At 42.7% G+C, this 24,623-nt stretch overlaps 1 protein-coding gene across 2 annotated transcripts in view; it reads left to right on the top strand.

Moving 5' to 3' along the window:
- ATRN (attractin) overlaps positions 1–24,623 on the top strand; it is a 152,634-nt gene that overhangs the window by 43,315 nt on the left and 84,696 nt on the right. For both annotated transcript variants that reach the window (XM_082282483.1, XM_082282484.1), the window contains exons 4-12: positions 7,957–8,085; positions 9,978–10,183; positions 11,153–11,321; positions 12,658–12,748; positions 13,879–14,122; positions 15,566–15,749; positions 18,050–18,204; positions 22,536–22,620; positions 24,087–24,307. In XM_082282483.1, the coding sequence (XP_082138609.1) occupies positions 7,957–8,085; positions 9,978–10,183; positions 11,153–11,321; positions 12,658–12,748; positions 13,879–14,122; positions 15,566–15,749; positions 18,050–18,204; positions 22,536–22,620; positions 24,087–24,307 (1,484 nt within the window). The remainder of the gene's footprint in view (positions 1–7,956; positions 8,086–9,977; positions 10,184–11,152; positions 11,322–12,657; positions 12,749–13,878; positions 14,123–15,565; positions 15,750–18,049; positions 18,205–22,535; positions 22,621–24,086; positions 24,308–24,623) is intronic.

The raw sequence follows: 24,623 nt of genomic DNA, 5'->3' as shown, positions 1-24,623 counted from the left end.
GGCTGCTCCAAGCCCCAATGTCCAGCCTGGCCACTTCCAGGGATCCAGGGGCAGCCCCAGCTGCTCTGGGCACCCTGTACCAGGACCTCACTACCCTCACAAGGAATTGGGATCCTTCCCAATAGCCCATCCATCCCTGCCCTCTGGCAGTGGGAAGCCATTCCCTGTGTCCTGTCCCTCCATCCCATGTCAAATGTTCCTCTCCAGCTCTTGATGTGTAAAAGTATCCATTCTGCCAATAGGTTACAGGTATTTGGCTTGTGATGAGAGATCAGTGTGGATGCTGGTGAACAATCGACATTTCATGCTGAGACCTAAATGTAACTTGTGCATTTCTGTATTTCAGTCTCATAGTCACACCACCACCTTATGCTTTTTATTCTTTAAACTGAAATTAGGAAAATAATCCTAAGTTATCTATGGAAAAAACTAACGGTTCCCCTGGGACTCTGCTTGTTCCAAGCGGCTGCGTAACTATTTCCAGAATTAACCTGCTGCTGGGCTTCCTCTCATTTGTGAAATAAAGATCTAAAAATACTTTGTGTTTGTTCTAGAAAATCTTTGTAGTGTCTATGAGAGAAGATCAACAGAGGAACAAAAGTTGATAAAAATTTAAACCACCATATGTGGTTTTTTGGTCTTCAACTGCAAGTGTAGAGTTGTTTTGGAGTGAAGGAATGTTTCCCATAAAGCTTCAGACTAACGTGAGGTCAAAAAGGACACGTCATTTGAAGAAGAAACAACCTTCTCTCTCCTAAAATCCTCCAAAAACCTGGCAATGCCACCTGGAAATGCTCTCCTGGTATCATGCCCTGATTGATGTGCAGGAAGAGGAGGAAATGTCATCTTGACCCAAAGTCATTTTGTTCTAATCAATCTATTTTTTAATACACTGGTGAAAAGGTGAAATGATGATGATTTGTGCCTGCCGTTTCTTGTGTGCTTTCCAAAAATTAATAGGCTTTTAAAACTGAAGTTATAAGTAGTTCACAGCACAGTTATGTTGTAGTTCACCATCACACAGTTATGGTTCAGACTGGGAAATCTTCTGTAAATCAGGAAGCCTGGGCCTGAGGACAAGCAGACGTGAGCTTAGTACAATACAATAACGTTTTTGAGGTAGTGAAAAAAAATCCAATTTAAAAAAAAATTGCTTCTTTAGATGGCGTTTGAATTTAACTTCATTAGCACTGAGCTGTCGTGTTCAGTAATCCAAGTTCAGGAAATGGCAGATGCTTCTCATTTTGTTGAGGTACTAGAAAGCATCTGGTGAAAAACACCTTTCTCTAATACAAAAAGAATGCACTGGAGTTCTTTAAGGGCAGTGTTCATGTTTTCTCAATTTACTTGGGTTATATTAAATTTATTATTACCATAACTATATTTCCTTGTTCATTATTTTTTGCACCCTGCCAGGAGATTTGCAAGATTGAGCTTTGTACAGTTGGACCCTGTAAACTTTCAGGGTTTGTTGATAAACACTAGAAATTCCTTCCTCTCTGAACTCAGTTTTTGTTCCCTCCCTGGCTTTTTACAGCAGTTCCCTGAGCCTTCACTTCCTTCACTGCTCTCATTTGTTTTCTTGACCTTCTGATGCTTATTTATGTTTGTTCACAAGATGATATTTATCCTGAATGTATATCTATCTTGTATATATGTAAGATGATCTTGGAAATCCTCGGCACTGGATTATAGGGAAGCTTTAAATTGGTTTTAGCAGTTTTTAACAGCAATAAATATTTGCATAATGGCAACATTTACACAGTTCAAGTGTCTGCACAGACTAAACTCCTGGTAGTCTGAGAGCCCCCAGAGCTGCCTGGTCCTGCACATTAAGCTTTTTTTTAATTAAACAGCATTAAAAATATCTTTGCTGGTTTATATTTGTGATCACGGGCACAATGAGACTGTGTAAACGTGCTGCTTCAAAAATGCAATACAAGAACATGGAAACAAATGCAGCATGTTTGCCAGCACTGATGAAGAAATCTGAATTAGATAAACTCCACTCAGCACCTGTGAACTTTGTTGGTTTTGTTAACTTTACACCACATTAAACATTTACCAGAGCTGGTTTTCACCTTTATTTTCATTTTGCTGTGGTTGGCAGGGGGTGTTTTCCTCATCAAACCCAGTTGTTCTTGTGCAAGACCTTTGGCAATGGCCCAGAAGCTCCTGGTGGTTGCTATCAGGTGCCAGATAGATGGTCATGTGAGCCCTTGTTCCCTCAGGAAACAGGATCAGCTCCCCATCCTTTTGTTACTTGCTGGCTAATATGGCACTTGAGCACCCAAATTTGAGTGTAGGATTGAGTTGGGTTGGAAGGGTCTGATCTGTCTCTCAAAGTAGGGCGACAGTCAGAGCCCTTTGCTCAAGACTTCGTCCACGCAAGGTGTGAATTTGTCTTTAGGATGGAGATCTCGTTGATCCTCTGGGTCAGTGGTCCAGAGATTGGTGTTAAAAAATAAAAAGAATGGTAAAAAATGAATCTAATACTAATGTCTAGTCACAATATCTTGCTGCAACCTGTGTGTGTGGCCTCCTGTCCTTTTCTTGTGAACCTCTGGTATTCCCTTCTCTCTGATCTCTCCTGAGGTAGTTGAGGTCTGAAATTGGATTTCACCCTTCTTCAGCCATCTCTCCTTGAAGATAAAGACACCTCACTCCTTCTACCTCTCCTTGTACCATAGATCATATGGTTGACCTGCCTCTATTTTTTCCTAGTATTCCCTCAATTGTTTGCCAGAAATTGTAACTGACCTTGCTGCCATGGGAACGTGTATCCAGCTTGGGGGCCTCCAACAGCAGCAGGGTGTGGAGCTGCCAGAGCAAGTCCAGAGGAGGCCACGGAGATGCTCCAAGGGCTGGAGCTCCTCTGCCATTGACACAGGCTGGGAGAGCTGGGTGTGTTCCTCTGGAGAAGAGAAAATTTCAGGGAGACCTCAGAGCCCCTACCAGTGCCTAAAAGGGCTCATGAGAGCTGGAGAAGGACTTTGGACAAGGGCCTGGAGTGACAGGACAAGGGAGAATGCCTTCCCACTGCCAGAGGACAGGATTAGATAGGATATTGGGAAGGCATTGTTCCCTGTGAGGGTGGGAAGGCCCTGGCACAGGGTGCCCAGAGAAGCTGGGGCTGCCCCTGGATCTCTGGCAAGGCCAGGCTGGGTGGGGCTTGGAGCAGCCTGGGACAGTGGGAGCTGTCCCTGCCCATGGCAGGAGTTGGAATGAGATGATCCTTAAGGTCTCTTCCAACTTAAACTGTTCCATGATTCTGTGCTAACAACAGTCATGTAAGAACTGAGGAGGTTTTTTGGGCAAAGCCCCTGATCTGGAGGGTTCTGCAGATGGACAGGCTTCCCTGTGGTGGTGCTGCAGCAGCTGGGTCTGTGTATAATGCAAAAAGGGAAGAAAGTTTCAAGAAAGATTGTACTTTGAGGTGCTGCCAGCTCTATAATGAATCTATCGTCTATTTTTTTAGTAAGTCTTGTTGCAATGGGTTTGTTTCCTTAAAAGTCCATATTTGGGAGTCATCTTGCTTCATTTCAGACAATAAATTTGAGATGTCTCCTTGTATTCTCCTCCCTCCTTTTTAATTTTTTTTTCTATTGTTTTATTTTTAGTCTTCTGTAATTTCTGTTTTTAGTTTGTTTAGTTTTACTCTTGTAGTTCTGAGTATAGATGAGATGCATGGACTGGTTTTTAGTAACAGAAATCTTGCCATTTTGTGTACGTGTGTGTCCAGATAGATCAAAGTATTTAAAAATTAGGATAATTGGATTTTGATGGATTGCAAAGCTTATTTTTCAGTATCATCTTTATCCTTTTACTCCTCCGTGACCTCTACTCTGTGTTTTCTCTCTTTCCTTTTGTGACTCCCAATTTTGCTTGTTTTCTGCCCAGTAAAATGTCTCATACTTCTGATCTCTAACAGGTTGTGTCTCAGGAGGAAATGAGGAATATACCAGTACTGTGATACTCACATAGCAAATCCAGGAAAAGTAATAGAGGAGGTGCCCTTTGTTTTATATTATTCTGGTTTTTCAATGGTCTAGGGGAAAGAACAGGGCAGGGTGCAGGGCAATGGAGAAGTTGGGTCTCCTGGACATAATTGTGGACTTCAGTACTTGAAGTGAGCCTCCATATTGAGTTGGAGAGAGACTTTGGACAAGAGCATGGAGTGATAGTACAAGGAGGAATGGCTTCCTACTGACAGAGAGTAGGCCTAGATGGGATATTGGGAAGGAATTGTTCCCTGTGAGGGTGGGCAGGCCCTGGCACAGGGTGCCCAGAGCAGCTGTGGCTGCCCCTGGATCCCTGGCAGTGTCCAAGGCCAGGTTGGATGGGGCTTGGAGCAGCCTGGGACAGTGGGAGGTGTCCGTGCCCACGGCACAGGGCTGGAACAAGATGATCTTTAAAGTTTCTTCCAACCCAGACCATTCTGTGTTTCGTTGATTCTGTGATACTGTTTTATTTTCTGCCACTGACTTCACAAATCCATCTTACAGAAAATAGATGTTATTTCAGTGCAAAGCAGAGGTTTGCCTTTCTCTGGGTGTCACTGGGCAGCTGAGCTGAGTAGGAGTGTTTATTTGCTTTGGAGTAGAGATGGTTGCAAAATGTTTTGAAACCTTATGAAAGGAAATAAAAGCAGAGTGTTGTGAAACATGCTAATCGTGGCCAGAGTTGCTCAGAGATTCTGGATCATAATTTAAAGGAAGTTTTGCATAATCCTTTATCATTCTGATTCTGCGTATTGGATTCTTCTTCATGGCAGATGTAAATTCTGTTTGTGCATCTGTTTATTCCATATGATGCTGGCAGCATTCTTGTCAAACAAATCCCAAATTTGAGATTTGAGATTTGTGATTTCTGTGATAGTCCTTTCATTGGAAAGATTATTGAAGGGAATTTTTGTCTTGCCTTCCATCTATTTTGCCCTGTAATATCAGTGATAAGTGCTGAAGAAGAAACCAGAACAAAGAAATTTTTTTCTTGTCCCTGACCTGCAGTTTTCCTTACCCAAATTATTTTCAAATGTCTGTTTTCCCGTGGTGGAGGTATAGTGTCCTACAGTTTCCATTACAAAGGAATATTATGAACCAAACAAGAAGTTTGTTAGGCTTTTTGTTCTTTGGTTTTATGGGAGATGGTCTTCTGGGAGAGATAAACTTCGGAAGTCTCAAATGTTGAGAATGAAACAAGGCACCTCTTCCAGAGAGAGGAAAATAGAATTAATTTTGCCTTTTAATCCCATATCCTTGAGAAGCAAATGAGCAGCAGGGGGAAATCCGGCTTTCTCATAAGGAAATATTTATTGAACTGCATATCTGCAGATGTGCTGGAGGTGTTTAGCCAAAATGTGGGATCAGGTTCCAGTGATTTTATGGCGTGTTGGTAAAATGTCCACTGTAAGACTTGTTGTGCAGGAAGGGCTGTTGTGCAGTTTGCAGTGCGATCCTACTGTAGGTTGCTCATTCATCTGCTGGTTTTGGTGCAAATACCCCAAAATCTGTAGCAAAAAGGATCGCTGGGTGTCTGTTCTATTCTTGGAGCACACCATTGTATTGTACTGTGGGGACAGAAAAATTCAGGTCACAAAAAAATGCTTTCCAGGTGGTATTAATGGATGCTGTGGATAGCTGGGAGTGATTTCCTTGAGTGGATAAACTCATTTACTCTGTCCTAGGAAACTGTCTTCAACTGCATTTCTATTCTAAATAGATGTGGAAAGAGGAAAAGTAAGTTCTTTTCGGGGGGGAAATTCTTTTCATCATTGCTTTTTAGTTGATGGTGGCCTTGGATACTCAGGAGTTGCAGGGCACGGGACAAGGCTCAGCTGTTTTCCCAGGAAAGTGGCTGGAGCTGCCTCTGGTTCCCTGCCCGAAACACTCCACTCTGCGACTTGAAGTCTCTACTTGTCACAAAGCTTCAACTTTGCCTTTGAAAATGGAAGTGAGGCTGAGGAAAGACGGATCTGTACAGGAAAATAGCAACTGACTGTGAATAGAGGGTGGTAGGCAATGTGCTGTGCATGGATAAAGGCTTTTAAAACCATAAATTCAATAGACTTTGAATTTGTGCCAGCTTTGATGCCTGTTGTATGAGAGAGGAATTAACTTTTTCATTTTTTTATTGTCAGGCTTCTGTTAAATGAAGAATAAACATTCCCTTTTAGATACAAAGTATTTAGTGCAATAGGTAACTAGGTAGTAGTTACTTTTTTCAAAGCTCATTGAGTCTCCTTATCAGTTTACTACAATTATTTTGACAAACCATTATATAAATCTGTAGTGTGTCCAGTCTGGAATACTGTGGATAGTCTTGCCCACCATCTTTGCTTCTCTCTGCCACTCCTGGAGTATGAAAAGGCTGTAGGATCTCAGAGAACCTGGAAGGGTGAGAGAAACATCCAAGGTGTCCAGAAGTGTGAAGCAAAGAATGAGGTGGGAGTTGGGAGTGTGCCTGGACAGGCCCAAGGAGCAGCACTGTAGGAACCTCATGGGGTTCAACAAGGTCAAGTGCAAGGTCCGGTATCAGATTGGAGCAGTCTCGAGTACCAGAAGAGACTGGGGGATGGAGGGGTTGAGAGCAGCCACGGGGACAAGGACTTGGGGATGCTGGTGGGTAAGAGACTGGATGTGCCCTGGCCTTGTGAGCTGGGGCCAAGAATGCCCCCCGTGCCCTTGGCTGATCCCAGAGTGGGCAGCAGGGGAGGGGGATTCTCCCCCTGAACCCCCTCAGGTGAGAGCCCACCTGCAGAGCTGCCCCAGCCCTGGGGCCAAGAGCAGAAGGACGTGGAGCTGCTGGAGAGAGCCCAGAGGAGGCCCCGGAGCTGCTCCAGGGCTGGAGCCCCTCTGCTCTGGAGGCAGCTGGGAGAGCTGGGAATGCTCCCCTGGAGAAGGGAAGGAGCCAGGGAGAGCTGCGAGCCCCTTGCAGGGCCTCAAGGGGCTCCAGGAGAGCTGCAGAGGGACTGGGGCCAAGGGCTGGAGGGACAGGAGGCAGGGAATGGCTTCCCAGTGGGAAAGGGCAGGGATGGATGGGATACTGGGAAGGAATTGTTCCCTGGGAGGGTGGGCAGGCCCTGGCACAGGGTGCCCAGAGCAGGTGTGGCTGTCCCTGGATCCCTGGCAGTGTCCAAGGCCAGGTTAGATGGGACTTGGAACACCCTGGTCTAGTAGAAGGTTTCCCTGCCCATGGCAGTGGGTGAAATGAGATGAGCTTTAAGTCTCTGGTTTAAGCTTCTAATGCAAACCAGTCTGTGATTCTATGACTGACTGCTCTTATTTCTCATAGAAAAGGAACCCGAGAGGCAGCAAGTCAAAAATGAGTAGAATAATCCTTTCTCTGTTGTTGTGGACTTAAATTGTTAACCTTACTGCTGCAGATTTTTTCAGGTGAAAAGCATATAAATTATTAAGAAAGGAATTGGATAGAAGCATGGATGAATGGTTTATTTAACTGTGCTGATTTGGGTGCATTCTCCAGGTCTAAGCATCTGAACTGGATGTCTGGAAGCTGGATTACGCATCAACAAAATGCTCTGTACTTGCTTGATTTGTCACAACCTTTCCCAGTCATTTTTGTAGCCCACAGTCAGGAGGAAATCTGGGCTCAGCAGACCTTTACTTTGACTTCATAATACAGATTTTATTCTTTTGGGACACATTAATTTCTGTTTCCAAACATGCCACCTTGTTTTATGAATCGGACCTGCTTAATTCATTGCTGAGTAACAAGGGAGGGAAAGGTTCTTGATAAGGATCACTAACATTCTAGATAGCTTCAGATTTTCTCAGGTTAAATACTTTCAATAGATACTTATTTATGATTCCACAAATTCATTATAAATAATGGAAGTATGTTGAGTTTCAATTATTTTATTAGTACTGGTACATTTACTCTTGTTGCTTTGCTCCCTTTTATTTCTCTTCTAATACTGTTCTTTTACTTTTCCAGTGGTCTTATTGTTCCTGAGAAAGACAGCAATGAAACAGTACCCGAAGTTGTAGCTACTTCTGGATATGCTCTTCTACATTTCTTTAGTGATGCTGCCTATAATCTCACAGGGTTTAACATCACCTATAAGTAAGTGGCTCCACTCCACAGTGATGCTGCAAGTTGAGCAAAAGGAGATTTCTTCTTTTCTCACTTTTGTCTTGAAATAAACAATTGCCATTGAAGTGTGTAATTATGAACAGACACCTGAAATTTGATTTTTATCTTTATTATACCCTTGCAACAGCTAATAAGTGGCATGTGCTCAATGTTACAACTTGTCAGTGTGGACAAATGTTTGCTCCAAGAGACATCGTATTACTTGTTTTATGTTATTAGATCAGTTTGATCGTATCTAGTCAAGAAGAATTGATGTATTTTGTGCATGTCTGTGCTCTCTGTGCAGAGATACTTCTGCGCAAACACACTTTTCCATCAGCCACACATTTCACTTGAGACACTGGGCTGTACCTGCTCTTGAGAATCCTCATCCTTGGGATGCTCTTTCTTATTCAATCCCTGGATTAAATCCCTTAATCCGGTTCTTTTTATTCTGGAATGGTTTTATATTCTTTCTTTCATATTCTGAATAGATGGGTGCTTTCTGTTCACTGACATGTATTTAGTCCTCATTGATGAGCTTTTTAAAAGTAATTCTGGTGTGCTCCCTAATTTTAGAAAGGTTTTGTCTTGAAGTAAATGTATTGACATACTCACAGAGATGGAAGCTTTTGCTACTCTAGGGATCATGAGCTTTGAAATTTTTTGCTCCTGCAGGTGCAAGTTATGTTTGTGCCACACTGGGAGATTTAACTTGGGAGTAACCTGCGGAAGGTCTCACCTCTTTCAGAAAAAACAGCTGGAAAAACAGTCACAACTGACTTTTTGCAAAAATTGAGTTTCTCTTAAAATGAGGAGCTTAGTTCTTGAATATCAAGTCTCGGTGCTTTCATCCTTAGTAAGAACATAAATATGTGCTTAATAATGCACATAATAGTGAATTTTTTGAAAAATAGGGGGCATCCAGAACCCCCTGAAAGCTCCAGAAGAAGATGAGGAGCCTTTGCAAAGTTGCTTGAATCAGAGGAGCTAAAGCAGCAGCATGCTCCAAGTCTGGCTGATTGCGTAAACCAGGACTCCATCTACTGCCAGCTGTTGGGTTTGCACCATTGCAATAAAATATTCTATCCAAGAACAATATTCTTTTAATTCTTCACTTTCTTCATAATTTCAAACAATTTTCAAGTGCTGTTTTGTGTTCTGGTTCTTAGGTTTTCTTGTAACATTTTTTTCAGCAATTAGATTAAATGGTACATTTGTTTCTTTTAACTGTCTTCATAGTTACTACTGGATGTAGGTCCTCAACAAACACTTGTGAAATTATGTCTTGGAGCCAGTGACAGTGAGAATAATGGGTAGTAATCCCCATCTGTGAATTATACTGGTTGTTACACCAGCAAAAACCGGAGTCTGGAAATTAATATGATCTCAAAATTTGGACCTTTACCAAGGATGTATCTGGTTTTGCCTCAGCTACATTGCACATATTATAAAATCAGAAATTATTCAAAGCAGGCACGTCTTTGGCTTAGGTTTCATCTCCAGTGTGTTCTCTTGGTAAGCAGATCCCAGAATAGCACCTGATTGTGAGCAGTTTAAGTATAAATTTCACAGACACCACAGCAGCCTTATACTTTGATTAAATTCCTCCCTTACTGTTGGGTGTTTTAAGGCAAGTAATTTGCCTTACAAATGGCTAAAAATCACTGATAATTTTCTCAGAGGATCTGAGAGTTTAACTTGTGAAATGAAGCAGTTCTGTAGGAATAGAGTACACATCTCTACAGGTCCATCACACCAGGTACCAGATGACAGTCTCTTGGTTTGTAATGATTTGTATTAACTTTGTTCAGCGTCACTCTTGCCTTTGTTAATAAGTCTTGGGGATCTGCTTCCTTCCTGACAAACTGCTCTGTCCCCAGTTTCAATATGTGTCCCAATAACTGCTCTGGCCGAGGGGAGTGCAAGCTCAACAGCAGCACCAGCGCTCTGCAGTGTGAGTGTGCCGCATACTGGAAGGGAGAAGCTTGTGACATCCCCTACTGCACCGAGGATTGCGGGGCCCCTGAGAGAGGCCGGTGCAACTTCAACGACTCCAAAGCATGTGTGTGCTCTGCAGGCTGGCAAGGTGAGTGTCCTGGTGGGGATAGAGAACTTCGGGGATGCCTTTTCTGTGTGTGGAACTGTAAGTTTAATTGGGAGTACGTGGGAATGTTCTGCATGACAAGTATTAGCATTTTGACTAGGAACAGAGTATCTGCTTTTTAAATTTGAAAGATCACATTTCATTTGGAAGGATGGATATGCTGGAGAGGAGGTCACAGAGAGGCTCCAAGGGCTGGAGCCCCTCAGCTCTGGAGATAGGCTGGGAGAGCTGGGGGTGTTCACCTGAAGAAGGGAAGGCTCCAGGGAGAGCTGCGAGCCCCTTGCAGGGCCTCAAGGGGCTCCAGGAGAGCTGCAGAGGGACTGGGGACAAGGGCCCAGAGTGCCAGGACAAAGGGGAATGACTTTAAATTGAAACTGGGTTGTTCTAAATTAGACATAAGGAAGAAATTTTTTACAGTGAGGGGAGGCCCTGGCACAGAGCCCAGAGCAGCTCTGGCTGCCCCATCCCTGGAAGTGTCCAAGGCCAGGGTGGATGGGACTTGGAGCACCCTGGTCTAGTGGAAGGTGTCCCTGCCCATGCCAGGGGTTGGAAGGGAATCCTTCCAACCCAACCCAGTCTGTGAGTCTGTGTTTTCTTACAATTGCTTTTAAGAGCAACTTCATCACCATCCAAAGTGAAACCAACCCGTGGTATGCAGGCATCACTTCAAACCTCATTCCTATGCATCTAAAGGAAATTTGAACCTGGTTGTCATAGCTGACCTGTTTGAACATGTAAAATGCCTTGTTCTCATGTCCAGCTGATCTAATCAGCCATGTCCAACTTGGCAATGATTTGGGCTGAACATACATTTTTCCTTTGTAAAGACCTACTGACATGTAAGAGTTAGTGTCATATTAAATGCAACCAGCTACAGCACTGGTAGGAGATAGACCTCCAGCTGAAATAAAGACTTTGGAAAAAAAGAGTTTTTAAACCTTCTTTTCCCAGGTCCTGGCTGTTCAATTCCTCTTCCTGCAAACCAGTCGTTTTGGACCCGGGAGGAGTACTCTCTTCCAAAACTTCCTAGAGCATCCCACAAAACCGTCATCCATGACAATAAAATGTGGATTGTTGGAGGCTATGTCTTCAATCATTCTGACTCTCAGAAGGTTTTAGCGTGAGTATACACCCAGATAATAAAAACTAAAGAGAGGAACTTAGATTTGAGAGCTAACTTTGCTTTGGTCTATGCTTCATCTCCAAGGGAAAACAACTGTAATAAAAACTAAGGCTCGTGTTTGAGATGGGGGAAAATCTTGCTAAGGGGTGCTAATTTGGGAAAAGAAAAGCGTAAGGTTCCTAATGTTCAGTGAGTTTTTGATTCATCTGTGTCTGACAGCATTTAACTATTCCCCGTATATTTCTGGGCCAGCTCCTAAATTATATCTGGCCTCATATTCAAAGAGGGCAGTTTTGCTTCTATGTTTTTAGCCCTTCCCTGTGTCATGTCTGTGTGACTTCAGAGTTTTAGGCTCCTTAATTAACACATACTGATTACTCTGGATAGTTATCCATAGTGGATAGGATACCAAACAGGGAGTGGCATCACGATGAGGACATTTATGCAATTGTTAGAGGAGATTTAACAGTGACTAAAATATCAAGTAATAATTGTGTGCTTCATGGAAATACTCCATTAAAAAAAATGCAGCTTTTGTATTGTATTTGGGCAGATCCAGACAAAAGCTGGGTTTTTTTCCAGGGATACTCGCATACCTCACTTGGATGAACCTAAGTGAGAGCTGTGTATTCTGCACTCACGTCCGGAGGTAATGGTTCTTATAGGGGAAGAGGAGCTGAAAATGCGCATTTAAATGTAGAACACTTGCTAGATGCACCCACAATTTACTCCTCCAAAGTCACACCTCGTTTTTTAGTAGGATACCCTATGGCTTTGTTGAATGCTTTCTCAGAGATGATTTTATCTCACAAGGCTCTTAGCATGGCAAGTATAGTGCATTATTTTAGATAAAAAGCCACAAGCCATTTTCAGGGCAGAGGGCTTATGTTATTTCAAGCATGAATGGCAAAGACATAATTAAAAAGTGCTTTTTAAGCACTGGCAGATTTTTTTTGATCAAGTATTTGGAAATTACCTAAGTTTAGTGTAAAGTTTTCATACTGTTTTGAGGGAGAGGTGGTGTAGGTTATCACAGCTTAATAGGCAATGCATTAGCTCTTGGGTTTGTATGGAAAAGAAAAGAGGGCAAAGGAAATCAATATGTGGATGTTGGGTAATAGAGCAGGCTCAATTGGATTTTTTTAACCCATAAGTAGTCTGTGTGAGCTTTGTGCATGCTGAAATCATGGCAGGATTTATTATTTTAGTAAATAATTATATTTAATATATTAAGTTGGTAGATAATTTTCCCCAAATCTTAGAAAGGACAAGCAATCATATTCTCAGCTTTAATACCTATTCCTTGGAAAATAATTCCATTTTTGTTGCACAGGTATGATCTTATTTCTGAAGAGTGGCTTCCACTGAACAACTCTGTGAACGCGGTAGAGATGAGATATGGTCATTCGTTGGCGTTACACAAGGTAAGTTCAGTGTTCCAGACTCACTTCCCAGCTGTATCCCCTTCTTCTCTCCTGCTTCCCACCCCTTATCACAGATCAGTCTTGCTTTGGGAGAAGTGTTCCTCATTCAGTGGCTTGTCCACGCTTAGGCCAGGCTGTATCCTTGTGCTCTAGGAAATCCTTGGATGTGTGTCCTAGGAAGTCTGTAGTGCTTCAGCCTGTGTGTTCCTTCTTTGCCCTTTTTCCAGAGATTTTAAGGAGGACTGAGGTCAGTGAGTCCATAATTTCCTTCTTGCTGTCTGTGCTGACAAGACATGCCTGAGGCTGAGTTTGCTGGAGTTCAGCTGGTTCTCCAGCTGCCTTTTATGTAGATCACATAAATATTTTTATGAGCTCTGTTGTCCAAGACACCAAAGGAGAGCTGGGGAATTAGGGATTTTTGTTTCTTGCTCTGCAAGTAAACTTGTGAATCTAATCTTCCAGCATCTGACACAGCAAGCAGATTTGACTGTTTTTATCTCCTTTCTCACCTGTGTGCCTTGCTGTGAGTGAAGGCCATGTGAGAGCAGGATGGGAAAGTCTTTGGAAAGGAAATGAGCTGAGCCATTATTGACCTTTGAGTTTTGGAATGTTATTTAGCTCAAACAGTGCAGACCTGTACAAAACTTAATTATAAATACTCAAAAAATGCCACACACTGCCATTCACAGACAGAGCACTTGAAGAACCTCAAAGGATGGAAATTCATCATGGAATCACAAAATGGTTTGGGTTGGAAGGCACCTTAAAGCTCATCTAGTCCCAACCACCTGCCATGGGCAGGGACACCTTCCATTATCCCAGGGTGCTCCAAGCCCTGTCCAACCTGGCCTTGAACACTTCCATGGATGGGACAGCCACAGCTGCTCTGGGCACCCTGTGCCAGGGCCTCATTACCCTCACAGGGAAGAATTTCTTTCCAATATCCCATCTAACCCAGTCCTCTGCCAGTGTGAAGCCATTCCCTGTGTCCTGTCACTCCAGGCCCTTGTCCACAGCCTCTCTCCAGGGGACTTTATTAAGTAACTTCAGACCAGTAGCTTCATTCCTTACCAAGTAGCTGTTTCCTAAACGCTAAACTCCTTGGCTTTATTTTGTCTGACTTCTTTCAGGATAATATCTACATGTATGGTGGTAAGATAGATGCAACGGGGAACGTGAGCAGCCAGCTGTGGGTGTTCCACATTTCCAACCAGAGCTGGGCCCCGGTGACTCCGAAGGCCAAGGAGCAGTACGCCGTGGTTGGACACTCGGCTCACATCGTCACTCTGCAGGACAACAGCACCGTCATGCTCGTCCTCTTTGGGCACTGCCCGCTCTACGGGTACATCAGCAATGTCCAGGAGTACAACCTGGGTGAGTGTGAGTGGGGCCCTCTGCCAGTCACTTGAAGTGTAAGAGTTGGTTTGAAAGTTATTTAAATTACTCATGTTCAGATAGCAAAACACAGGCAAATGTGTTGTCCTCCTCCTGTTTGTATTTACAAGAAGTTGAACCTAACGTATTTGTATAACCCAGTGAGCAGGCAACCACGTGACTCCAGCTTTAATACACAGTGTTAGGTCCCAAAGACATAAAGCTGTAATTGAGAGACTAAGCAGGACAACTGGGGGGCAATTGAGATTAATTTTCCTCTCTCCCTCTGAAAAAAAAACCCCACTTCTGTAGTTATTTTTTAATCCTGGAATTATAATAATGGCTGTAACAATTCAGACCAAATATCTGCTTAATACCTGATACTCATGTCCCCAGCAGCAGATGCTTAGGGAAAGAGATGCTGAATTTCTGGATTCCCATATCCCTGATAGATCTGACCCCCATATCCTGGAATAGTCCAGGCCCTGATTTTAGGATCCAGAGATTTCTAGTATCATCAGGGGAGAAGCACAGGAAACTTTCCAGGTAAACTGAACTCCTGCCTAACTCAGCAATGGAGGCACGTTCCGGGCTCCATGGACCAAGTTCACAACAGGAATGTGCTGGTTATTCTCAGAAATAGTGGCCCTGTCTGCACTTCGGACCTGTTATCTTTGTCCTCCAGTCATGCTCATCCAGAGCACCTACTGGAGCCTGATTCTCTGGTGTCCACGTGAGCGAGATTTCTTCCTCCAGGAGAAATGCAGAGAGAACAAGGGCGGGTAGGGCAGTGATTTGTTTGTGCCATGTGTGATCTTGCAGACTGTTAAATTCCTTTGCCTATTGTGTGCCTGCTCTGGCCTGGAATTGAGAACCTTGTTTAGGGTTTCATTCAGCACTTACTACAGAGATTTGGTGTATAATGTGGTATTTTTATTTCAGTTGCCATGATAATATGTCTAAAGTGCTTCAGACCAATGTTATTTTAGTGAGTGAGATATAGGATCATGAATCACATTATTAGTTTTTAACGGCAGTGTTCTTCACAGTCAGACTTGGCTTCAGTGTTGTCTGGCTTTATATTTATATATTTACATATATATAAAAAGTAAAAGTGCTCTTGAGCCCCATTCCAAATCAAGTCACTGTGCTGGCATTTTCATGTCATTGAAATGCAATCTATTGTTTGTCTATTTTTTATTTCCCATTTACTTAGCTTGTCTGCAAAATGTAATAAATGACTGTGGAAGAGCTATTTCTTTATTAAAAATAGCTGGCAACACTTCTTGACAACAAACTTCTTGAAGAAGAATATTTTTGGATATGAAGTGATGGAGACAGTGTCTAGATCTGAGTCAGGGGAATCCCAATTTATTTCACCATGTTGTTGATGAGTTATTAATGGACAGAAATTAACCATGTTTTGTCACTCATATTTTTTAGTGACAAATACCTGGAGTATCTTACAGACTAGTGGAGCTTTGGTGCAAGGAGGATATGGTCACAGCAGTGTTTATGATCCAAATACAAGATCGATCTATATCCACGGAGGTTACAAAGCATTCAGTGCCAACAAGTACAGGCTGGCAGATGATTTGTACAAATATGAAATTGATTCCCGTATGTGGTAAGTGGTTCTTCTTGTCTTTTTCCTGTTTACTACCCTATCAGTTTTGTTTGTAGTGAACAAGAGGATGGGTATTTGATAAGGGTACAGTGGTTTATGTCTACCTGAATTCAGGATAGATACTGTGCTCTTGGATCTCTTGTTTTTATGTCCCTTTATGAATAGACAATCATATAATCAATATAATCAAGGCTGTGAACGAGCCAAGAAATCCATTTTAATATATTGTTTGATTCAAGATGGATAGAAAAATATTTGATGTTTTTTTCTTGCTAACTGTACAGCCTGTGCATATGAGTGCAGTTACTGCAGTCAAACGAGTGATAATCCATTCTGCAGTTAAGACTGTAATAGAATTTCTATTATAACCCCATTTTCTTCTGGCTCTGTAACTGCTTGAAATGTTCATTTCTTAAGCTGAAATCTTCTGTGATTTGTTTCTGCCCAAAGGTGAGTTTTTTTAAAAAGCTATGTTCGCATTTCACAACTTGGAGCAACAGAGGTGAAATACATTTTCCTTAATTGTGTGTTTTTCTTAACGCTGCTTCTAAAGGCTCCTAACAAAGAGGAGACTGTCTTTTGGGTTAATGCATGTAAATTTGAGTCGCTATATCTCTTATTGAGTGTTAAAATAGTTTGTGTTTCTGCAACATCTGTTTGTGAGTCTGTACTGATGAGTAAGGTAATGAGTGACTAATTTCCAACCCCCCTCCTTCCCGCTCAGTTGTACACACAGAAATAACCCCACTTCCTCTCTAGGTTAATTTGGTCTTCCACTTCAGCCATGGAGTGGACAAATCTGGCTGAGTACTTAACGGTACTTAGCAGAAACTTAACAAATGTGACAATGTTCTTCCAAACTCCTGCAGCACCAATTTTCTTTTGTCACATTTATTTCATCAGTCTGGCAAGCCCTGTTGAGCAAGTAGAGAGTGTAGGACTGCCTATTCATCTCTATCTCTGCCCTTTTTTTGTGTCACTGACTCTTTGTTTTATTCTTCAGGGATTTAGGCCCTCTCTTCCTTGTTAAATCCCATGAGCTTCCCTTGGGCCCACTTCTTGAGCTCCTCCAGGTCCCTCTGAATCGAATCCTGTCCCTCAGGCGTGTCAAGCACACTCTCAACTCGGTGTCCTTAGTGGAAGGGATGTTAAAGCTCAACCTGTTCCAGCCCCTGCCATGGGCAGGGACCCTGTCCACTAGACCAGGTGCTTCAAGTCCCATCCAGCCTGGCCTTGGACACTGCCAGGGATCCAGGGACAGCCACAGCTGCTCTGGGTACCCTGTGCCAGGGCCTGCCCACCCTCCCAGGGAACAATTCCTTCCCAGTATCCCATCCATCCCTGCCCTTTCCCACTGGGAAGCCATTCCCTGCCTCCTGTCCCTCCAGCCCTTGGCCCCAGTCCCTCTGCAGCTCTCCTGGAGCCCCTTTAGGCCCTGCAAGGGGCTCGCAGCTCTCCCTGGCTCCTTCCCTTCTCCAGGGGAACATTCCCAGCTCTCCCAGCTGCCTCCAGAGCAGAGGGGCTCCAGCCCTGGAGCAGCTCCGGGGCCTCCTCTGGGCTCTCTCCAGCAGCTCCACGTCCTTCTGCTCTTGGCCCCAGGGCTGGGGCAGCTCTGCAGGTGGGCTCTCACCTGAGGGGGCTCAGGGGCAGAATCCCCTCCTTCAACACAAATCCTCAGAAAAGTAGGAAAATCCTCCAAAAGATGACCCTTTGTGTTCAGTGTCATCAATCCTACTGATTGAAGTTGAGATCAGTGCTGAGTTTGATTAGTGCTTCCCATGATTTAGTCACCAATGAACCAGCGTGTTGTGCAGGGCTCACAAGCTGCAGGGCTCTATTTTCAGGAGCTGTATAGATTTCCTTAAAATAGAATTTTTACTTCTAAGCAACAGATGCTGCCCAGTGTGAAAGAATTATTTGGGTTCCTGTAAAAGCAGAGTTACTATAAAATATTGGAGTCTTCCCAGGCTGACTTTGCTCAAAAGCCAAGTTAGTGTGAAAACTTGAGAATCCCTAGGGAAAGAAGTGATGATTTGAAGATCTGTAGCTTTGGAAAGAGGCTCTCATGGATATATTTCTCCTATAAATTGGCAAAGCAAATGGAAAGATGAGAATGAAATTACAGGAGGAATTGAATAGTGTGGAATGTAATTGTTAAGCACCTCATTAGGAAAAGTAGTTAGATACTATTACTCTCCTCCCTGCACCCTCAAAATGTTCTTCAGCTTGGATTTATGGAGTGTTTTGTCTTTGCCAGGTACTTACCAGTCTCATTAATACATATATTTTTATTTCTGAAGGACTATTCTGAAAGACAGCCGATTTTTCCGGTACTTGCACACAGCTGTGATAGTGAGTGGGACCATGCTGGTGTTTGGAGGAAACACTCACAATGACACCTCCATGAGCCATGGAGCCAAGTGCTTTTCTTCAGATTTTATGGCATATGATATCGGTAAGTTCTAGCAGAAATAATGACAAACCCCCAAATACTTGGCTATTCCAACAGAGCTGTCTTCAGTTTGCCTTCAGAATGATTGGTTTACATGCTGGGTATTTTATCCCAAATGGTGCTGGGCACAGGGATGTGCAATCAAGAGAGGCTCATTAGCTTGCTACAGAATTCCAAGCAAATGAGGTGAGTGATTTCCAGTTACAGACAACAGCAGTTCCTTCGTCAACAGTTTATACACAACCTTGGGCATTAAAAATGAGGTTTTAAACTGTGTATTGTTACAGAATCATAAAATCATAGAATCATTAAGGTTGGAAAAAACCTTTAAGATCACCAAGTCCAACTGGCAACCCAGCACTGCTATAATTTTCACCACTGAACCATGTCCTCAAGTGCCACATCCACACCTTTTTTGAACACTTCCAGAGATGGTGACTCCATCACTGCCCTAGGCAGCTTGTTCCGGTGTTTTGCAACCCTTTGCATCAAAAAACATTTCCTAATATCTAATCTGCATCTTCCCTGGCACAACTTGAGGCTGTTTCCTGTCCTGCTGTCTCAGCCGTAAATCTCTCCTGATGTTTTGAGTGTGTTTAAATCTATGATGGATCAAAAATTCAGGTTCTTAGGACAGTTACAAACACTAGACCCTGCTGAAACTCACCTTGTACAGTGCATGCTCTTGTTTTATCTGCTTTATTCAGTAATAAAGCCAAATTTTAGGTTGGATTTGCTGAGTTTCAATAGCCAGGAGAGGGCAGCATTTATTTGTGGATTTGGATTCCAGAGACTATGAGTTTAAGAAGGACAAGGAAAGAAGAGATGAAATTACCTAAAAGAAGTTACATACACACACAGATAATTTGTACTGGGGAAAAACGCCATTCTGTACTCTGACATTTGCCTTTCGCTCTCAGAATGCTCCAAATGTGGGTTCCCTGAAATAATCATGTAAATCTGAAATGTCCAAGTGACTGTCCGCTGAGATCCCACTCCTGGTTTGTGAGAGGAAAGTGCAAGTGAATACTTGGATCATCAGGGTTTGGTATCCTTGTGCCATTTTGCTCTCTGTTACAGCAGTCATTCCATTCTGCCTCCTGTGATTTCCAGTCACATCCCTTTGGAATTTTTGTGTGCTCATAACTGGCTTTATTTTGATTTATTTTTTAATTGAAGAATTAAAATGGGATATTTGACCAGATGGGATGGGGCTTGGAGCAGCCTGGTCTAGTGGAAGGTGTTCCTGGCCATGGCACAGAGCTGAAATGAGATTGTCTTTAAGGTGCCATCCAGCCCAGAGTATTTTGTCATTCTGTGGCAGTCATGAACAGTTTGAATTTTTAAACTTTGGTAGCAATAGTGATAGATTTTTCTTTCTGCATTCTGCTATCTGCCCTGACCTATTGAACTCTCTGTTAGGTGTAAAACACAAATTGCATTAATTTGACAAAATATCCCAATAATGATGTTCATTTTGATTCACTTTAGGTAACAGGCAGGTTCACGTTACATGACATGAGTGGTGTAGTCAACATCCCCCATTCTTACCAGAAGCTCACTGACATGGGGAGCTTACATTGATTTTACTTCACATGATGGGTGAGAGGTGTTCTTGAGTCCCCTCATTCCTTAGAGAAGAGACTCTCAGCCTGAAAAGAGCAGCTTTTTTTTCAGAAATAAGACCACTACTTCTGTTCTCTTCACTGTGGGAGCAGAATCATGCCCATTGTGCATGATTTTCCTTATCCCATGTGACTAGGAATAAATTAGGGTGGAGGCTCATCATTTGTGTCACAGCAGAAATACCTTTTCAGTGGTTCTTCATGCATGATCTCTGCAGTAATCAATTACCCTGGTCGTGCTCATGTTGGTCTCCATGGGAATAAGCTCATATAGCCCCCCCTGTTATCTATCCCTTGATGTTCCCAAGGCACAAGTTACCCAGGAGAAAACCAAGCAAGGTCAGTTGATACTGGGGGCCTTCAGTGGAGAGGCTTAATAATTGTCTTTATTTCCTACTTTTATAGTATGCTGTCTGGCTGGTTTGCTCATTTTTTACATCTCGTTGATTAGTGATCATGACTGATTAATGATCGTAGTGATAGTTGGAAGACTGGAGAGAAGTGGAATTAAACCCAGTCTGAAACAAATGCTTCAAACCCAGGTCTTCTCCTTAACCTTTGCCATTAAAACTTATTTTGGTAGTAACTAATTTTATTTACATCATCAAATTTTTCTGGTTTTCCCTCCTCAAATTTCCAAGTAGTCAGAGCACATGCACTGAGTATTGTGAGGACAAAAAATCTTTTTTCTGTGTGGGGCAATGCCAACAGCTTGCACTGAGATGGTGAGCAATAAAAGTTCTTGAATGCTTCTTATCCTTTATTCTCTGCTTGACCAGGTTGGGACATATTCAGTCCAAATTGTCCAGGTACTGCCTAGTTTGGGAAGGTTTCAGGATAACAATCCAGCTGTGTGCATGTGCTATTGTAGATTCTCAGGACAAGCCTTTGGATTGTTGACATTTGGGTTGGTGAGCACTCGGGCAGAGCTGTCTCACAGTATTTTCCCTGTTTTCTGCACACTGAAATGGCCAATTAGCTCTTCCTGTCCCCAAAATTGGTCTGTCTGGCCTTTGTCAAAAAGTTTCCTGCTCTGCAGCAGCTTTCGGTGGAAAAATGCCTGATGTAATCTTCTACCTCCTGCTTAATGTAAAGGTGCTACTTTTATGATGATCTTTTCTTCCCACAGAAGAGAAACTAAAACTCTTGTATTTACCCCATCAAAATTCTGATTTTATGACATAGGGAGAAGCTGGATGTTTTCGTAGCTGATACGTTATGTTTGAACAGTACATTTAATAAATCCTGCCATTTTAAGCTTTAGGTTAAGTTAGGAAGGAGAAGATTCTTCATAGTCTGAGAATAACTCAGTTTTTCCAATACTTGATCTCTGGTTAAAGATGGGAAAGAAGCTTAGAAAGCAAAGTATTCCAGGCCTTCTATTAATTTAGAAAAACATGTTTCTTGGCCTCACATAACACACAACTTGATGGCTGAAAAATTGCAAATTGCTGTCCAATTTTTCTGAAGTCTCCTATTAAAAACTGGAACTGTCATGCTTGGCTCAGGAGTGATGCTGGGCTAGGTTAAATTCTTTGAAAATGGAGCAAATGACATATAAAAATAAATTTCAAAATAACAATTTATCGAAGTACTAAATCTGTGTGTTCTCTCTTTTCTTTATCGGCACTCTTGAACAAAATTGCTCCTCATCTGTTGTTTTATCCAACAATTTTCCAATTAAATTGAGTAAAAAATTAAAACTTTGTTTATCTTTGTCCTTTCAGTTTATCCATGGGCTAGTTTGGTTTGTGGGCTTATTTTTTTCCAGAGGGTCAGTCCATGCAACAATGGTTTTATCTTGTATTAAAGAATCTTAGGAGTATTTGAGGGCTCTGTAGATCTTTACAGAAGATTGACTTTTCTGTCTTAATTGCATAAATTGCATCCAAGTGCCTCTGGGATATTGGCCCCCAAGGTGATCCATTCCCTTTATGAAATTTAAGTGTTATGAATTGGACTGACTTTTCCTACTTTTGTTCCTTTGCTCACTGGGTTAGATGTTTCTTTGTTTGTTTTTTCTCCCATGCTGCCCAAAGGAAAAAATTACCTGAGAAGCCAAGTAAAAAATGAAGCAGAACTTATAAATGTTATGCTAATAGAAAAAGATGGAATAATCTAACATTGTATTAAAAGAGAAAAACAGCCACAAATCCTTAAGCTGTGATGAGTGAAAAATATTTTTAAAAACATGGATATCTGCCCTCTAGGAACATAATGGCAATGGAAAAAGTAAAAAAAAAAAGATAAGCCTCTGTTCTCAGTGATACTGGTTTGGGGCAAAACTGCAAATAATTCATGTATAAACAGATCAAACCAGAACTTGTTACATGGTGAAAATTCTACTAGTAAAGGAGGAAAAGCAACTACTTCTTGTCCTGTTCCCTGGGAGCAGAGCCCGACTCCCCCGGCTGCCCCCTCCTGTCAGGGACTTGTGCAGAGCCACAAGGTCCCCCCTGAGCCTCCTTTGCTCCAGCCTGAGCCCCTTCCCAGCTCCCTCAGGAATTCTCCAGCCCCTTCCCAGCTCCCTCAGGAACTCTCCAGCCCCTTCCCAGCTCCGTTCCCTTCCCTGGACACGCTCCAGCCCCTCAATCTCTTTACTGAAAGATCACAGGTAGTTTGGGATCTTCCAGGAAGAAGCATGCTGTGTAAGTTGTCTCATTCATTATCCAGAGAAACATTTCTGAAATGAGTTTTTTTCACTCGTAGCTTGTGATCGGTGGTCTGTCCTTCCTCGCCCGGGTCTCCACCACGATGTGAACAGGTTTGGGCACTCTGCTGTGCTGTACAACAGGTAAGGGCAGAGATGTTCCATATCTCTGTACATGTGCACATGGAGATCAGGAACTCTGGACGAGGGGGCTCCTCCTTGTCCAGGGAGCTTTTGGCTGCCCCATCCCTGGAAGTGTCCAAAGCCAGGTTGGATGGGGTTTGGAGCAACCTGGTCTAGTGGGAGGTGTCCCTGCCAATGGCACGGGGTGGAATGAGATGGGATTTAAGGTTCCTTCCCACCCAAACCGTTCTGTCATTCTGTGAATCTCGGAAAGTTTTCAGATCTTCACTCTTGCATGTCTTCAGTATTCACCTGTTCCCATCAGCCCTTCCTCACTGGGCTAAACTGTCTCAGCTCACTTAGTTTTTCCAATAATTTGATTTTTTTTTTCATTATTTTTATATATATTTCTATTTTTTATTTATGTCACAATTGTGCATTTCAATGTATTTCACATTAATTTCTTAGCTGCACTGACACTGATTTTCAAATCTGAATTTCCCTCATGCTTTTTAAATTTGTCCATGTTTCACTTGACACACCTTATCCTATGGGGCTGCTCTTCCCTAGGCACGTGATGTCCAGTATTTGGGTGAAATCTTAGGTGAGATTTCGGCTGTTAAGCCTTACACACTGTATCCCTGCTTCGAGATGAACAGCTGTTACAGAATCAGCTGTTACTGAATCAGTGGAACCAAGTTGGAGAAATTCATATCATAGGAGTCCTAAAATAGAATGAAAATCATATTAAAAATACTTATTATTCAATCAAAACTTCTCTTTTCAGTTGCCTTGAGCCTTCTTCACGGTATTTTTAAGGGTGCATTGGCAAACACAGATGCACAGAGAATTTCTGGGTGACATTTTTGTGTAACTACTAAAATTTGATGTTTTACCTGGTGCAATTGTGATACTGTGGTTTAAAATCCCACACCTCTCCCCCTACAAAATATTATTTGTTTTGGGGGTTGTTTGGGTTTTTTTAGTTGACACAATGACTCTGTGCAGTTGTTACCAGCCATGCAAAGTGTGGTTTTCTGACAGAAGAGTAGAGACAGTGACAGCACCAAATTGTTTTGTCATGGTTTCTGAACTCTGGTGTAATGCTATGATACCATCTCCCCAGTTTTTAGCCTTCCTCCGTGTGTTGCCACTGCAGATTATAGGAGGATCCCACATTTTTGCAGCATTTTATGTGTAATCATGTTGATCAGGTGCTCCCAAAGTTTTGGCTGAAGGGGAACGTTGGTTGATGACCTTGAATAGCTCTGACTCTGTGTTGAGTCTCTCTGGCTTCTCTGAAACAGTGAAATTTGACTGACCTTTTCTTTAGTGCTTCCCTTAACCAAGAGCTATTTATTTGGATTTATATATGCTGGCATGTAATAAAACACTTCCCTCAGACCTTAAATCCCATTTACCTGGAGCAGTGCTCTGTCCATGAAAACAGCTGCGAGATTTTCTCTCTTTACTTCCATGTTGTCCAGCACCATGTATGTATTTGGAGGCTTCAACAGCCTCCTCCTGAGTGACATCCTGAAGTTCACACCTGAGAGATGTGAGGCTTTTGACAACGCGACGTCCTGCCTGCGGGCAGGTCCTGGCGTCAGATGTGTGTGGGCTCCCAGCCCTCCTCGCTGCATCCCCTGGGAAAATGCAACAGTGGAGCAGCAGCAAAAGGTCTTTGAAGACTGTCCTCCCAAGCCAGGTATGTGTCACGTTCTTCCTATTGCCTTTTCTGAAGGGTGTGCAGGGTCTTTTTCTCTTTCCAAATTCTGTCACGTGTTAATTGTATGCCATTACAATGTCAGGTTTTAGATGGGGGGCTGTGGTTGTGCTTCCACATGTCCTGGGAGCCCTTCCTCTGACCAAATGTCATGGAGATGTGGAGAAGTTTCTGTCTCCTGCTCCTGAAGCTGCTTGTTCATGAGATCTTCTTCCTACCCTTCTTCTTGGACTTACTTTTCTGTCCCAAACAAGCATCACCAGCCAGGAACCAGGCCTGGACCATCATTCTGTAAATG

This window comes from Coloeus monedula (assembly GCF_965178545.1).
Source record: "Coloeus monedula genome assembly, chromosome: 5".
Taxonomy (NCBI): domain Eukaryota; kingdom Metazoa; phylum Chordata; class Aves; order Passeriformes; family Corvidae; genus Coloeus; species Coloeus monedula.
This window is presented reverse-complemented; position numbering and strand designations above follow the sequence as displayed.